The 16122-nt window shown below is 43.1% G+C and overlaps 2 protein-coding genes across 2 annotated transcripts in view; one reads left to right on the top strand and one right to left on the bottom strand.

Moving 5' to 3' along the window:
• The window catches only part of DCAF13 (DDB1 and CUL4 associated factor 13), a 26980-nt gene extending 25353 nt beyond the window's left edge, over nucleotides 1-1627 (bottom strand). Inside the window, exons 1-2 of the mRNA XM_041470597.1 lie at nucleotides 1536-1627; nucleotides 148-347 (exon numbers count right to left, since the gene is read on the bottom strand). Of these exons, the coding sequence (XP_041326531.1) occupies nucleotides 148-347; nucleotides 1536-1605 (270 nt within the window). The 5' untranslated portion in view covers nucleotides 1606-1627. The remainder of the gene's footprint in view (nucleotides 1-147; nucleotides 348-1535) is intronic.
• SLC25A32 (solute carrier family 25 member 32) lies at nucleotides 1621-16122 on the top strand. The gene is made up of 8 exons (XM_041470598.1): nucleotides 1621-1885; nucleotides 4770-4920; nucleotides 5958-6043; nucleotides 7269-7429; nucleotides 13308-13421; nucleotides 13970-14115; nucleotides 15534-15672; nucleotides 15793-16122. The coding sequence occupies exons 1-7, from the start codon at nucleotides 1636-1638 to the stop codon at nucleotides 15667-15669; spliced, it is 1044 nt and encodes a 347-aa protein (XP_041326532.1). The 5' UTR covers nucleotides 1621-1635; the 3' UTR covers nucleotides 15670-15672; nucleotides 15793-16122.

Below are 16122 nucleotides of genomic sequence, written 5' to 3'. Positions count from 1 at the left end.
CACCTTCCGAGTGAGGATGAAGGCAACAGGCCAAACAGAGACAGAAAAGTAAGGTGTGACAAAACCAACCAAACAACCCAACAAAACACAAAAGAGAAAAACAAAAATAAGAAAAGATACCTTCTTTGATGTGGATTGTAAGCTTACCTCTCCATCACAAGCTCCAGACAGCACAGTAGACAAACTTTTTGGATGTTTGGCCATGCAATTAACTCCATCTCTGTGGCCATCAAGTGAACTAAGAAAGGGTTTTGCAAACACACGTTCTAGTTTTGTGGCATTCAGAGCTCTTGTGTACTCTCGTGCAACCTCAAATGGATGCAATGCAGGGTCATAGTTCCTTGGAACTGCAACAGGAAGAACACAAATTAGAAACCCCTGCTGGAGCAGGTCCAGAGAAGAGATGAGCTGAGGGATGGACTACCTCTCCCATGAGGAAAGGCTGTGAGAGCTGGGGTTGTTCAGCCTGGAGAAGAGACAGTTCCAGGCAGACCCCACTGTGACCTTTCAGTACTTAATGGGGGCTATGCAACCTCAAATGGATGCAATGCAGGGTCATAGTTCCTTGGAACTGCAACAGGAAGAACACAAATTAGAAACCCCTGCTGGAGCAGGTCCAGAGAAGAGATGAGCTGAGGGATGGACTACCTCTCCCATGAGGAAAGGCTGTGAGAGCTGGGGTTGTTCAGCCTGGAGAAGAGACAGTTCCAGGCAGACCCCACTGTGACCTTTCAGTACTTAACGGGGGCTATAAGAAAGATGGGGACAGACTTTTTAGACAGTCTGTTATGACATGACAATGAGTAACAGTTTTAAACTTAAAGAGGTCAATTTAGACTAGGCAGTAGTAATAAGCTTTTTACAATGAGATGGCACATGCCCCATCAAGGTTCTGAGCAGCCTGATCTAGCTGAAGATGTCTCTGCTCACCACAGGGAAGGGTGTGGGGGGTTGGACTAGACAACCTTTAGAGTTCCCTTCCAAAACTCTATTATTCTGTGTGCAAAACCAACACAATTTTTGGCAGTTTTAAGAATGAACGTGCAAGAAGCAGAACGCGACATACCAGGAATGAAACAGCATTAAGAGCAAAAAACTGCAAAGGGTAACCTAGGAAATACTAAGCGCAATCTGGGGGTACCAGACCAGTGATTAAACCCCCAGCCTCGCCCTCCTGCTGTGACGCCGCTTCCAGACCAGGCTGTGGCAGCTCCAGGCTCCGCCACCCCGAGCTGCGGCTCCGGCAGCCGCGGCCTGGGCCCGGCACGGCAAGGTCTGCCCGGCGATCCCCGCCACGGACCGGCACCCGCAAGGAGGGAAGCCCAAAGCGCACTGCCCGATTCTCGCTGCTAGCGGGCAGCGGCAGGGGACGGGAGGGGGCCGGAGCGGAGCGGGGCGCGGACGACGGGCGCCCGAACGCCTTCCTGCGCCGCCGGCCTCACGCCTTCCGGGCGGGCCGTGCCGTGCCATGCCGTGCCGTTTCCGGCCGGGCCGGGCCGGGCCGTGCCGGGGGCCGATGCCGGAGCCCCGCTCACCGCGCTGCAGGTCCAGCTTGGTGTCCCGCACGTAGTCATCGGGGTTGCGGCTCAGCACCTTCACCCGCATCCCGCCGCCGCCGCGCGCACACGTGACCGGATGCGCCGCTCGGGCCGTTCTCGCGCGAGGCCGCGAGCCCCTCCGCGGCCCCGCCCCCCTGCGCGCGCGCGGCCGGCGATGGGCGCCGCGGGGCCCGCGTGCGCGGCGCGCGAGCCGCTGTCGGGGGAGCCGGCGCTGCGCTCCGTGCTGCGGCACGTGCGGCTGGAGAACCTGGCGGCGGGAATGAGCGGCGGCGTCCTGGCCACCCTGGCGCTGCACCCGCTGGACCTCGTCAAGATCCGCTTCGCAGGTGAGGCCGGACCGGCCGCCCGCCGCCGTCCTGCGCTCAGGGCGCACCGACGTGCCCGAGCTCGCCGAGCCCGGGCTCCGTGCCCCAAGCCCGCGCCGCTCTCTCTGGCCCGGCTCCGTGCCCCAAGCCCGCTCTCTCTGGCCCGGCTCCGTGCCCCAAGCCCGCGCTCTCTGGCCCGGCTCCGTGCCCCAAGCCCGCGCTCTCTGGCCCGGCTCCGTGCCCCAAGCCCGCTCTCTCTGGCCCGGCTCCCTGCCCCAAGCCCGCTCTCTCTGGCCCGGCTCCCTGCCCCAGGCCCGCTCTCTCTGGCCCGGCTCCCTGCCCCAAGCCCGCTCTCTCTGGCCCGGCTCCCTGCCCCAGGCCCGCTCTCTCTGGCCCGGCTCCCTGCCCCAAGCCCGTTCTCTCTGCAGCCCCACGGCTGGGAACAAATAGCCGTAAGCCTAAAGGGACGGTCTCCCATTCTCTTCCCGCTATCCCAAAGCTGCTTCTTGTCTCTTGTAGGGGCTGTATCGTGTGCGGTGTGCCCCGAGGTGTTTGCAGGCAGGTGGGAGAGCTGCCGGCCTCTTCCCCCGCCGTTCCCCCGGTGGCCGCCGGTGCCAGAGGCAGCGGAGCGCTGCCCGCTTTCAGCAGGCGGCTTGCCCAAACCCACGTTCAAAGTTCACCTCTATGCCAAAGATTCTCAGCACTCAGAGTGTAGCGGTGGTTGTGGAATAACCTTGGTCCTTAACAATAGTGGTGGTGTTTTGCACAAAACTCTGTAACTGATTTGTTTTTTCCAAGGAAACATGGCAACTTTTCTTGACTTTTCTGCGTATTTGAGAAACTTGTCCATATCATATTTTCTTTCAGAGGTTGAAACATTTTCCTGTATCTTTGGGTTGTTTTCATAAATAGATACATGGTTTTTTTAAGATCTCAAAACCAAACTATCCCAGAGACATTTTATGAAGTTCAAAACGTTGGACACATCCTGGGCTGCGTTACAAAAAGCACAACCAGCAGAAGGGCTCTTTTCTCTCTGTTTTCCATTTGTAAGACTACATCAGAAGTACTGTGTTTACCAGGACAAGGAAGGAAGACAATGACACACTGGTGTGACTTCGGTGGAAGCCACCAGACCGGTGAAGGGGCTGGAGCACATGGCATAGAACAGGCTGACAGAACAGCATCCCTTTGGCTCTGAAAGGAAGGGCTGAGGGATTGCAAAATTGCGGTCTATGACAATGTTATTGGAAGGTAAAGTCAGATTCTTGGAGATAGTAGGCTGAAAAAGAACAGGCACAAGCGTGAACATGGAAAGTTCCAGTTATTTTACTGTGAGAATGGTTAAATACTGGAAAAGTTTACCCAGACAGGCTGTAATCTCTTCAACCATGGAAACATTCAGTAGTCAGCTGGTCATGTCCCTAAGTAGCCAGGTCTAATTAGGTCTGGTTAATTCTGTGAAGATTCTTGGCAGTATCATTGACAGAAAGACTTGCATTCGTGTGTCTGATTTCCGATGTTGTTTAATATGGTTATAAACTTGATCTGGTGTCTGCATGGTAAAAATTTCACAAGTATCTGTGGGAAAGGTCTAGCAACACTTATTCAGGAAGGAGAAAAGAGGTGTTTGTATTCTAGTTTTCAGTGTTGTCAAGGTGTTGAGGCATTGTCCCACTGTGCTCAGCAAAGCATTTTGTCTTCAATGCTGAAGTCTGTCACAATTATTACACAATTATTATACAGAGTCTGTCCCATACACGGAGTTCAAGGGGAATTAATAATAAATGTGGCACCAAACAGAAAATGCCTGTTTACCAGGATTAATTTTGATGGGGACACAAAAACTACACTTGTAAAACTTTGAGATCAGTTTTCAGTGCAGTTGCAGTCTAGCCATACGTCTGTAGGAAGAATGAAAACTGCTGCTCTGTTGGCAGCACAGAGTCATTTAGCTCAGAAGAGAGCCAAGGAGTTCACCCCCTACTCAGATAAGCTCTGCTTAGATCAGTTTGTTCAGTCTTGTGTATTGGAGTTTTGAGTAGCTCCAAAGATGCTCTTCAGGCAACTTGTTCAATTATTTGGCCATTCTGCTGGATAAAAAGTGCTAGTCAAAATTCCCTGTATTTCAGCTTGCGTTTGTTACCTTTTGTCTTCTCACCATGGACTGCATCACATATCTCATCAGTAATCAACTTACTCCTTTGTTGTTGTGGTAGGAGCAATAGTAATTTCAAGTTTTGTGACATCCATGTTCTACATGATCTGTCAGACAAAAACTTGTGTGTTTTCTATGTTTTTGAAGTGGTATTTTCTGAACATGTGGACAACCGGCTGTTAGGTTATTAGGTGAGAGAAGAAACCTTTGAGTATTCTGGTAAAAACTGACTTGGGAATCAGTAAGACGTGACCCATTGCTTTATAGAACATTTTAAAGAGAAAATTTGAATTTAAGGGTTGTTACTTGGGACTTGTCTAAACAGCTTAGAGAAACATGTCAAGGATGCCATCCGTATCACCTGAAATATGATGCAAAATCGCTGGAGTGCTAAAAAGAAGAAACAGAAAACTTCAGATCTGCTGCTTATCAAAAATGTACTAAAGTGCATTTATTTAGCTTTGTCAGATTAATAGGAACTTTCCTCTTATTGAACTAAGTAGTTTCACTCTTTTTTATTTCCTTTCCCCCCTTTTTCCCCTAAGTTCTTGAGCTCTAAGCTTATAAAGCTGTAAACCCCAACTCTTGCATACTTGTGAAATAACATTCATGTAATACAGTTGATCAGTTACCTTTCATGTTCATTTATTGCTTGCTTTAGAGGCTGTGGGCTCCTGTGTTGGCTTGGAGGCAGTTGAACTTTATGCTTCCTGAAATGTTTTCCAATATCATTTCTTTCTTTTGTAGTAAGCGATGGGTTGGAGCTGAGGCCAAAGTACAATGGAATTCTTCACTGTATGAGCACAGTCTGGAAGCATGAAGGGCTTCGAGGCTTGTACCAAGGGGTGACTCCAAACATGGTGGGAGCAGGGGCCTCCTGGGGACTTTACTTCTTCTTGTAAGTAGAACTGTAAAATGTGTCACTGCCTGCACAATGTAGTGTTCAGATATACACTGCATCTTCTTTGTGGGGTATAAAAATGTGCTAAGGGACTTACAAACTTGTAATTTTCTTAGCTAGTCCAGGTTTGTTAAGGTTTATTATGGTTTACCATTTTAGAATTTAAGCAGTTTGAGTCAGAGACCTGATCCTTTGTCAGGTACAGTGCATTCTCTTGATGCTGTGAAAATACTAAGGAATTTGAGAGGTGATGATACTGTTCATAAAGAATTCTCTAAAAGTGCCAATACACTGTTCTTAAAACCTCATGAAAAACAAGAACCTAAATTGATTTCTTAAAAATTAAAGAGCGTGAAGTTTTCTACTGAAACTAAACGTTTGATTGTTTTTAATCATTTTAGTGACAGTTTTTTTCATTGTTTTTGTCAGTTTATGGGCTTTGCTTTTAAAGCCCATCTTTTAATATTCTACTTTATTAACTCTGTTACTGCTTATCCCTATTAATTGAAACATTTTAGGGACTAGTTAGCTGGTATGCCTATGCAAGCTCACTTATCAGTTGTCTAGAGTGTTATTGTTGTACTTCAGTCCTTAAGCTTTGCTGTAGACTGCTATTGACACTTCATCTTCTGTTGGCAATTCCTTAATTAACAAAGATTGCAAACTTTGCAAGAGAATCAAGAGGATCAAGAGAATAATTCTCAGTGTATTTCTGAGCTAGAAGGTACATACCTAGCACTGTGGGTCCCAATAAACTTCTTTTAGAGTTAATTCTGGATATCTGGTAATTTTCAAGATGCAGTCCCATTGATACTGACACTTTAATTGTACAATTTAAATATATATTTCCATGGTTCACTTTAAGAGCGAACTGCTCAGAGACAATTAATCAATTAAATAACAGTAGTTTGGATGCCTTTTCTTCAAAGGCTGTGTACCACCATGATCTTAAGCCAGGTATGTCATTCTGGATTGGGTTTTTTGTGATGTAGGTCTGTTTTCACCTTCACTAAACTACGTTGTTTATTTTCCAGTTACAATGCCATCAAAGCTTACAAGAAGGAGGGGAAGATGGAAAGTCTCAGTGCGAGCGAACATCTGGTGTCAGCTGCAGAGGCTGGTGAGGTTAAATGCAAAAATTAATGTTCACTTGTACCCTTCCCATATGCTGCTACCTGCCTTTCTGTGTCAGTGCAGCTTTTTCTTACAGGTGGCAAGTGCAAGTGTTCCATCCCAGATGCAATAGTTTGTTGTCTGTAAATAAAACAAAGATGTCTAGCACAAATAGGTGGATCACTGTGGTCCTTCAGTTTTGTGCAGAATTAACAGTTGTCAAAATGTCTTTTGTCCTGGTTTTCATTCTGTATAAGTACTTCCCATATTTAGTACGGTATTGGGTCCCAAAATGTAACTACAGAAATCTGCTGCTATCAGATTGTTAGCCTGTTAAATGTTTACACTTGGACCTGGAAAGGAGGTGGCCTATTGAATCATGGAATGCTTTGGGTTGGATGCTTTGGGTTGGAAGGGACCTTAAAATAATCTAGTTCCAGCCCCCTGTCTTTGGCTGGGACACCTCCCACTGGACCAGGGTGCTCAAAGCCCCATCCAGCCTGGCCTTGAACACTCCCAGAGGTGGAGCATCCACAGCTTCTCTGGGCAACGTGTTCCAGTGCCTCACCACTGTCACAGTAAAGAATTTCTGCCTCATACTTAATCTAAACCTGCTCTCTTTCAGTTTGAATCATTCCCCCTTGTTCCTGTCACTACATGGTGTACAGGCAATTTGGAAGACTTCATTAGGATTTTGAAGCATTCATTTAACGTTGAAATATAGGGCATATTGTATGACATGAAATACAGTAATGGATTCTGCTACAATGGTATTTTCAATAACCTATAAAGCTATAACAGGTTCTTGCTATTAACCTGTCAAAATTATTAAGCAAATTTCGCATCAGGGAGGTGTCCATTAAATTTTGAATTATTGTATACTGAAGAATAACTCAGATAATCAGTGGTGCATTAAGAAATTACATTTACTGTCTACTTCAGATTATACTACTGACTGTGGAAAGGTGAAAGAAAAAAGGGGCTGTACTAGGAATGTGCAAAAATACATGTACCCTACAAAAGTACCACAGCAGGAGTGAATTGGACTTGACTGTGAGCTTTGAAGGGAGAGAGAGGGAGCAGTGGAGGGCATAAACTTCACCTGTTTTGAGCAATATGAGTACTCTGGTAGGAAAAGCAGTTTTGTCATTGTAGAAGTTACGTGGGACTGAACAAACTGGACAATCTGTGGAGCTGGCATAGCAATGAGTGTAAATTCTGTCTGTCCTCAGGAGCCATGACCCTCTGCATTACAAACCCAATATGGGTAACCAAGACCCGACTTGTGCTACAATATAACGCTGGCGTGGATCCATCCAAGCGGCAGTACAGAGGAATGTTTGATGCTCTTATAAAGATATACAAGACAGAGGGCATACGTGGCTTATATAAGGTAATCACATTTCAGAAAAATTCCATGATTGCCTGGCACCACCCGGTAGCATGGTGAGACTTCTAAATATTTGTCTGCAAAAAGAATAAATTGTGATAGCTCACTTTCATTCTGTGAGTCTTTCCCGCTGAAGAACTGCAGCAAAAAGGCTTAGTCAGAAGAAAAGCCATTATACTGGTGATAAACTGCTCTGTAATTTTTTTGAATCTTCCTATAATTAGGATTTGGATAAGCAGGACAGCAAAAATGTAACCTATGTTGCTGGTAGTACTTCCTTGCGTTTTATCCCTTATCTCTGTGTTTCTGACCTCTTCTGGAAGATAACATGACTTAATTTTTACTTCTATAATGAATATAAACTATAATGGATAGTTTCACAATTGCTTACTTGCCCTCTGGTTATTGATGTCTGTAATCTGTCAGCTCTAGATGTATTAAGTTTGCAGACTTCTAAATATGGTCTGCATATGTGTGGGGTTTTTTGTTCCCTTTAATTTAGGGAAACAGATGGCAACAAGATTAGAACTTTTTGCCTCCTCCTCCCTTCAGGTCATGACATCAAGATGCGTTCATCAGTGCCTGGAAGTTGTGAAGAAACCTATTTTAGTTCAGTCTGGCTCTTCTCCTGCAAGTAATGCTGCAGAATCATAGAATCATAGGATGGTTTGGGTTTTAAGGGATCTTAAAGATATTCTTGTTCCAACACCCCTGTGATGGGCAGGTGTACCTTCCACTAGCCCAAGCTGCTCAGAGCCCATCCAGCCTGGCCTTGAGCACTGCCAGGGATAGGGAACAAGACCACTTTCTCTTAGAAATTATTCTGATTACTGAACATTAGCTTATTTTATTTTCAGTGAAAAATGTGATCCTTCCTATTCTGTAAGACTTGTGTGCTTCGTGGCAATGAATGCCAAATTCTAACACTAGGATCAAGGCACCTTACTTATTCCTAAATTGAAATTGTCAGTATTTCTGGTTTGCCTGCCTGGATGTCTGCTCTGTTCCATGTAGATAAGTTCTGATTTCTTGGATCTGTTAGGTTTTAAGATATCCTTCCCCCCCTTCTTTTCAGATTATTTGTGCATGTAGCATGTGTCGCCTTTGGCACTAGACACTTCTTTGTAGTGTTAATCTGCAAGTGTGGGACTAAAGCAGCTACTTCCTTTGAAAGAGCAAATTACTTGCTTAAATCTGCAAAGAAGGTGACCTAAATAGGTCCTAAGTGACCTACATAAGTGTGCACACTGAGCAACTTCCATTTGACGTCAAGACTCTCTCAGCCTTGTCTATACTGGGGGAAAAGGCACCTCTTCAGATGGCTCTTTGACTTGAACATGATTTAGCCTTCCTCCATTTCAGTGTTTGGGGAAGCTTTTCTTTTTCTTGCTCTGTTTGAAATTGTACAGCTAAAGCTTTGTTTTTGCCCTGAGTCAGGAGTTGCAATACACACAATTGTCTTCTTTTTCCTCATAATCTTCATTTCAGATAGCATTCCTTATAGCAGATACGGGGATCTCAGATAGTACCACCTTATAGTAAATGAAGGGATCTCAAATAGAGCAACTGTCTCAGATAGAATGGGAAATAAAATCTGGAAGGAGTTTCTTGCTGTTTGAGATTTGTCTTCTAAAGAGTGGTATTTCTGACCAAGCAATTTGATATGGCTCTTTATTGCATAGATGCTGTTCCTGGTCTGAGCAAATCCCTTCAGTCCTTTGAGGTACACACTGGTAATGTCAGGCTACATCAATCTTTCTAGCAGGGATCAAAGCTGTCTTTATTAGCTCTGCTGGGTATTGATTGTTCATCAAATATAGTTTGCCTGAATCTGGGTTTCTCAGTAAGTTGTTCCTCTTGGACTTGGCCTGGTTCTGAAAAGGCAGGAGGAGTCTCCTTCGCTCATTATCCCAGTACTCATCCAGTCAGTGATCTTCCACACCCTCCATCCACTGGGCTTTGTTTTCTGGTCCCCTGATGACTGGGGACAGAGCTGCTCTGCTGCACACCAGGCTGAATTAAAAAACAGCTTGGGGTTATGTACTTTGAACACACCTATGGATCTGCTGGAGATTTGAGCTCTAAAGATTGCTTTGCCATTAATAGATGTCGTGCAACCATCTTCATGTTATGAGTGCTGTGGTGTTCTTTTCAAGCATAAGGTAGGAGTGCCCAAACATGGTAAAATAGTTGTAAGATTGTAGGATTGGTGCTTTTAGGAAACCATAAAATATCTCTGAGCTGTTGAGAAACTGTTAGATGTTTCTCTGTTAGATGAGGTGTTTAACTGTTAGATGTTAGATGTCTCTCTCTAGAGACTGCGACTGCTAAGACACCAGTCAGGAATGCATGGCCTCCATATTTCTATATGTGCATTTTTTATTCTCCTTTGTTGATGATATAGAAGCAGCAGTTGGAAATAGAGCAATGCTTAATAAACAAGAGTAAAATACACAGGAAATGTAGAATATTTAAGGAGATTAAAGTAAAATCCAGGTTCATCAAGACTGAGAATAAAAATGTAGCATGCTGACAACAACAAAAGCCATAACAGTAATGTGTGCAAGTGAAATATATTTGGATACTTCTGTGTTGGCATTTCACTTTTGGTAGGCAAGGATAAAGTACTTTTCCTGGTCCCTCAACGGCTAAGGCACTTAGCTCTCTTTATTTTGCAATGCTTTTGCTTCTGTTATTTTTCTTCTTATAAATATGAAGCTTGTAAGCTTTCTATATCTTTGTACTTGTAACCCATTGAGATTTGGCCATCTTGATTTTAACTTAAGTTGCAGGTTCTACACAGAGACATAAGCAAAAGTGGCTTTCACATAAAAGATGGCAACATTTTTCACCATGAGGGAATCAAGATAATAATGAGGACTTCAGTGTTTTATCTGCACAAGTTGTCAGAGCAGGGCACTGAGATGCTGCAGGTCTTGGACACACTAGAGCCCAAATGAAGGCAGCACTGGAGAGATTACAAGGGGTATTTGCTGCATTCTTTTGAAACAGACAGCAGAGGCTGTTCTGGCTTGCGTGCTGTCAAACACTTCAGGCAGTGATGTGAGTACCACATCACCAGATGAACCTTGTTCCCTTCTTTCTAAGAAGCACAGGTTTTCCAGTGTGTACATTTGCCTGTGTTTCTTTTTATTGTGGTGGGTAACCTTTGAAACACCAACCAACAGGACATTTTCTCCTTGTCATGGATTTTCAGCACTTAAAGCACTTTGAGCCAACTTTAAAATATTTCTTTATTCCCTGTCTGCTGCTCAGAATTATATGCCATTTAAGTTTCTAATTATAGAATATAAATATAGAACTATATTTAATTTTGTCTATTGTTCTAATCCTTTGAAAGAGAATTCAAGCAGGACTTCTTTGAGGAAGCATTCATCTTGTCATTCCTTCATGGCAAAAATCTTCTAAAGATATATTTCAAATATTAAAGTAAAAAATAACAAGAAATACATGAAGTTATTATAAAATTTCTCTTTGAAGTCATATTTTGGATAAAAATAAATATGAAATTCTATCAAATTTTGTGGCAAGAAAGAATTTTGAATTAAATTATTCTAAGAATAAGAAAATAGAATATGTTTCAAAAACTTCCCCGGCCAAGATATTTCAGTGCTGTGAAGAAATCAGTTTTGCTTTGAAACGTTTTTCCATAAGAATGCATTGTTTTCTATGATCAATAAAAGCCTGGGTCAGCTCCTATTTTACCGAGGCACATTGGCTGACAGTTGCCTCACTCCCTTCTTGGATTTTTTAATATTGGCCCAACATTAAAGGTCCCTCAGTCTTTGGAAGCTCAGCACAGGACTTTAAGCATGCTGGTGTTTGTGTATGAAGTACTACCAGTGGATGCTTTAGGACTCAAGGGTGCGAGTTATCCAAATCTTCTGGCTTAAGTTTAAGAGTTTAGCTCTCTTAAAGGTTGTTTAATGTTCTTCTTTTGTTGGCAGAGAAAGCATTACCTCATTTTTCTATGATATAAATACATTGTTCTAATTCTTTCCAAGTGGAGAACAATTACTTCCACTGTCTTTTAGTTGTTTTACTGATTAATCACCGGGAAATGTTTGTGAAGATTTTCCCTGCTATCACTGTCCATAAGTTTCGTACTGGGTTTTGGTTGGTTTTTTTTGCTGACCCAGATAATTTTTTTTTACATTTTTGCACAAATTTTTTTTCTGCTCCTGTTTTTATATTGCATTCATTTTTTTTCTCTGATGCAGGATTTCTGAAGACCAAAGTTGTCTTTTTCCCTCTTTTGGGGCCCTTTGGCTTCAAACTTCACTTTGTGCTTACAGCTGACAAAATAGAGATATGTGGTTTAATTCCTCTTGTTCTTATTTGGGGAAGTTTTTTTTCTGGGACTTTGACTAGCCCTTAATGCATTTCATCACTTTGTGGTCACTGATGGAGAGTTCATGACCATTATTTCTTACTGTGAAAAGAAATTTATCCTCATGTATTAAAGAAATTCTAAAAAATCATTTCCTGAATGACTGAAAAACTTTAGAAATCTATAAGTAGCATTTGGAAAGCTGATCCCTGAAGTGGTATTTTGTGTATTATCCGTGCAACTTTTCTTCCTGCTGTAGTTTTAGTTGTTGAGGTTTTTTCTGCAATTTAGGAGTTTTATTATTTTGTCTTGTTAACACCAATTCAGTGGACTCCTTCAGAGATCTATTCTCCTTTTCACCTTCTCCAGGTTTTTATTCGTATTCTGATAAGTCTTCAACATTTTGGGCTTCCCTTTTAGTGTAACACAGTTTGGCATCTGAGCACATTTTTAAATTCTTTTTTCTTGTCTGAATGGATCATAGGAAAAACTGGGGTTTTTTTGGTTGTTTGGTTGGTTTTTTTAAAACTTTGGTTCTTTGAGTGCTTTTAACCATATTTTGTTCACTTACTCTGTTGTACCCCAACAGTTTGCAGCAAGCTTTTGAGTCCCTTTCTGTCCAAGATGATTAATCCTCCATTTATTTGTGGTTTTCAATGTAAATTACCAACTCTTCAAAAAGAATTAGTGCTTTTCAGAGCCCCTGCAGCTGACAGCTCATTTTAATGGAGCTAGTCCTGCTCCTGGGGGAACTCCTGTCTTCTCTTTCTTGTGGAGACAGTTCAGAAAGTACCTGTTTTCCCCCTTCATTTCAACTTTTTTGAACCTAAAGATTGATGTGTATTGTATTGTGTTTGTGTAAGAAATACAGTGCTGGAGCAGCTCACTCTCTTCTGCCACAGGGACATGTTATGGTGGTGGACATGGCAGTGTCAGGTTTATGGTTAGATTTGATCATCCTAAAGATTTTTTCCAACTGAAATGATTCTATATAGACACAAACATTTTTAGTATAGAAATATATATATCTGTATATCTCATAGACACACATTTTTGTAGGGACACAAGTGCAAGCACATGCATATCTATTTCCTGGGCTCAATCACAATAACGTTTAGTACCTCTGCTCCTGGTGGCTCTTCTCTGAGTTGCCAGCATGTGTTACCAGTCTCGGGTGGGACCCAAACCCCTCAGTGCCAGTCTCTGGAGGCACATTTGCAAGACCACAGCCTGATTTGTGATCTTGCAATCCTAATCTGTGTTTCCAGCTTGTGCTCTGTGAGGTGGAGTCCCTGGGCCACTTGTTTTATCTCAGTGACTCAGTGGGTGACTTTAGGCTGTGTGTCAGAAAAGTAGCATTTATTAAGTGTTGGTGTGATGCCTGCCTTAAGGACACCTGGGTCAGACTGCAGCTGCTGTGCAGCACAGTCTGTACATTAAGGGAGGACAAATGTAGGGGTGTGAGCTGTGCTCTGTCAATTTGTTTAGGTTTGTGCATTACCCTTTAACCTTGTTTTGCCCTTCTTTTAGGGATTTGTGCCTGGCCTGTTCGGAACATCACATGGAGCACTTCAGTTCATGGCCTACGAGGATTTGAAAGAGAGATACAACAAGTATAGAAACAGAGTATCAGATACAAAATTGGTAGGATGCTTGAGAATAAAATTATGTTGTGGCATGTAAATAAATACAAGTGGATTCCATTTATCAGGTTGTACAGCGGCCAAATGTACAAAGTATTGGTACATTAATTGAGTGCAGAATATACAGAAGGAGATAATACTTTGTCACTTTTTAGGAACAAGCAACTGGTTTTCACTGGTTTTGAAAACCAACTTCTTACTTTGGCAAGTGTTTTGAGAATTTTAGAGGATGGAATGAGGGTTTTTCCTTACTTGTGGAACCAGAGGGGGTGGTATTAAACCCTGGAAAACTGTTGGGGTGCAAGCTGGGCAAAGGTAGCTACCTTTGGAAGAAGTGTTTGTCTTGATGGGAATGAGAAGGCACAACACATGTTTTACATTGTAGCACTGCATGTAGTAAACGCTGACATTTCTCTTAATGTGTTGTATTATAAGAGGGAAAAATCTAGAGTATTGTTTGGTTGTACATTTAAAAATCAAATAAGATTTTGGGAACTGGCTAATTTAAACCATACCTAAGACAAGCCTGACCATTTTTGTTGCTTTTAGAACACTGTGGAATACATAATGATGGCAGCTGTATCCAAAATATTTGCTGTGGTAGCGACATATCCCTATCAAGTTGTGCGAGCTCGTCTTCAAGACCAGCATAACACATATTCCGGGGTGTTTGATGTGATCCGCAGGACGTGGAGGTAGGTGTGCAAAATTAAAGGCCTACACGTTGGAAACTGAGTTTTACAGAATCAGAGCTACCTTTACTGGCTTCTGTGCTGACTTGCAGAACCAGTACAGTTCAGAGCAAACAAAGTGTTAGTTGTACAAAGTCATATTGTGCAAGATGCCACCAACAGCAGTAAGCCCAGGAGATAGGAGAGAGTCAATGCCCCCTGCAGGTTTCTGCTGTTTATTCTGTCTCCCTTCTCTCTTCTCCAGCAAATTTCACAGGCCAAAAAATAACATTGTCATGGCTGGTTTGGGACACTGAATGAAGTCTCACTTGAACTGCTTTGGGTTGTCACATAGGACAGGAGCATTGTGCTGCTGGGAGTTGTGGCTAATCCAAATTCCTGGCAAGGTGAAGTGAGCTAGCCAGAGCTGCTTATACTGATGTCCCTGGGTTACCCTGGGGCCTGACTGCACTTGTAGTCTGGTCCCAGCTTCCTGTAGGACCTTGAGAGACCTGTGACCTCACACCTATTCGTATCTTCTCACAAACCTTCCCTGAGCTGCACAGTGCAGGGGAGTTTTCACACAGCCCTGTGTAGTTATTGAGGGTGGCCACCTCTGCATGTGCATCCGTGGCTTTGGGCAGTGCTTCTGGCTTGGCCCATATTGCTGGAGAGCTGGGAATGGGCTCCTGGGCTGTGAAGAGGGGCCAGCTCAGTAGGTGACCGAGGCTCTGTTGTTCCAGGAGCTCCCCTGGTTCAGATGCTGTGCAACCATTTTGACTGGAGGCAATTCAGAGCAGAAGTAGCTCTGATGTGTCAGTGCTGAGCCCTTCAGTGCTGCAGGCTACAGGAAGGCTTTTTAGTTCTGGTGAAGTGGAGTGCAGCCATTCTGGAGCCACTGCTGAGCTCATGATGAAACAAATGGGACTTAGGGAGGGTTGTGTAAACCACACCCAAACATTTCTCAGGATCTGTTTTCTCATCCTCCAAGGTGTCCTGTGCCTGTGAGGCCTGCACCTAAAGAGCTGGGATTTAATGTCTCTAAAACTTTTTAATAGCCCTAGCATGACACACTGATTCAAATTGGGTGAAATTAGATTCTCATTTATTGGCCAGTAGAATCAAAATTCTGGAAGGGGTGCTTAAATTCTCAAAACATGAATGCTGGCTTTTCTTAGTTATTTAGCCAGTTCTTGTAGCATGAAGCAAGATGGTAAATTGCCTTACTTGGACAATACCCACAAAAAACACTCAAAGTCTAGGCTAAATAACTGATCTACATAATGCTATTATATGTTCAGAAGAAAAAACAATGGGTTAATACTTGATGCACTTTAAACACTGTCTGAAATTGTTATTTCTAACCTGAAGTACATCTCTCAATGGGAGTGTGAGAAATAAAATGCCAGGCTTTGTTTTATGTCTGATTTTTTTCTTTAAAGGAAAGAAGGTGTTCATGGATTTTACAAAGGAATTATACCTAATGTAATCAGAGTGACTCCTGCCTGCTGTATTACCTTTGTAGTTTATGAAAATGTGTCTGGCTTTTTACTTGGTTTTAGGAAAGAAAATAATTAAAAGGTATGAACTTGTGTTCCTAGGAAGGAATCTATCCTTTATTTTTTATATTTATGATCTGGGAGAAATTTAGTTCAGCAGTCTTCTTTGACACTGTGACTTGATCTGTTATTTTGAGGAAAGAATGTAGAGACAATAAACCCTGCCAACATCTCTCCTGTTGAATGCTCCTGCATTGCTGCCTTCCTCTCTGAGTCAGCTGTGCCTGCTTGAGGCAGATGTCTGCAACTGTGAAATAAGAGTGCTGTGACTGGGTGAAGGCAGCTGCACAGCAATCCATTCATCCTGGCCTGCCTGGAATAACCCACTAAGCAGTTTCAGCAAGTCTCAAGATAACAGTTGGTGAGATTCTGCTCCTGCACAAGTGGAAAACTTTATATGAAAGCAGCCCTGGGCCCTGTCAAAACTTTCACAAATCTCTGAGTCTCATTAAAACAAGGAATGTCGTCTGAA

This window comes from Pyrgilauda ruficollis, unplaced genomic scaffold (assembly GCF_017590135.1).
Source record: "Pyrgilauda ruficollis isolate IOZ18807 unplaced genomic scaffold, ASM1759013v1 scaffold25, whole genome shotgun sequence".
NCBI classification, from domain to species: domain Eukaryota; kingdom Metazoa; phylum Chordata; class Aves; order Passeriformes; family Passeridae; genus Pyrgilauda; species Pyrgilauda ruficollis.
Note: the sequence above shows the minus strand (reverse complement) of the source record. Positions and strands in the feature narration are given on the sequence as shown.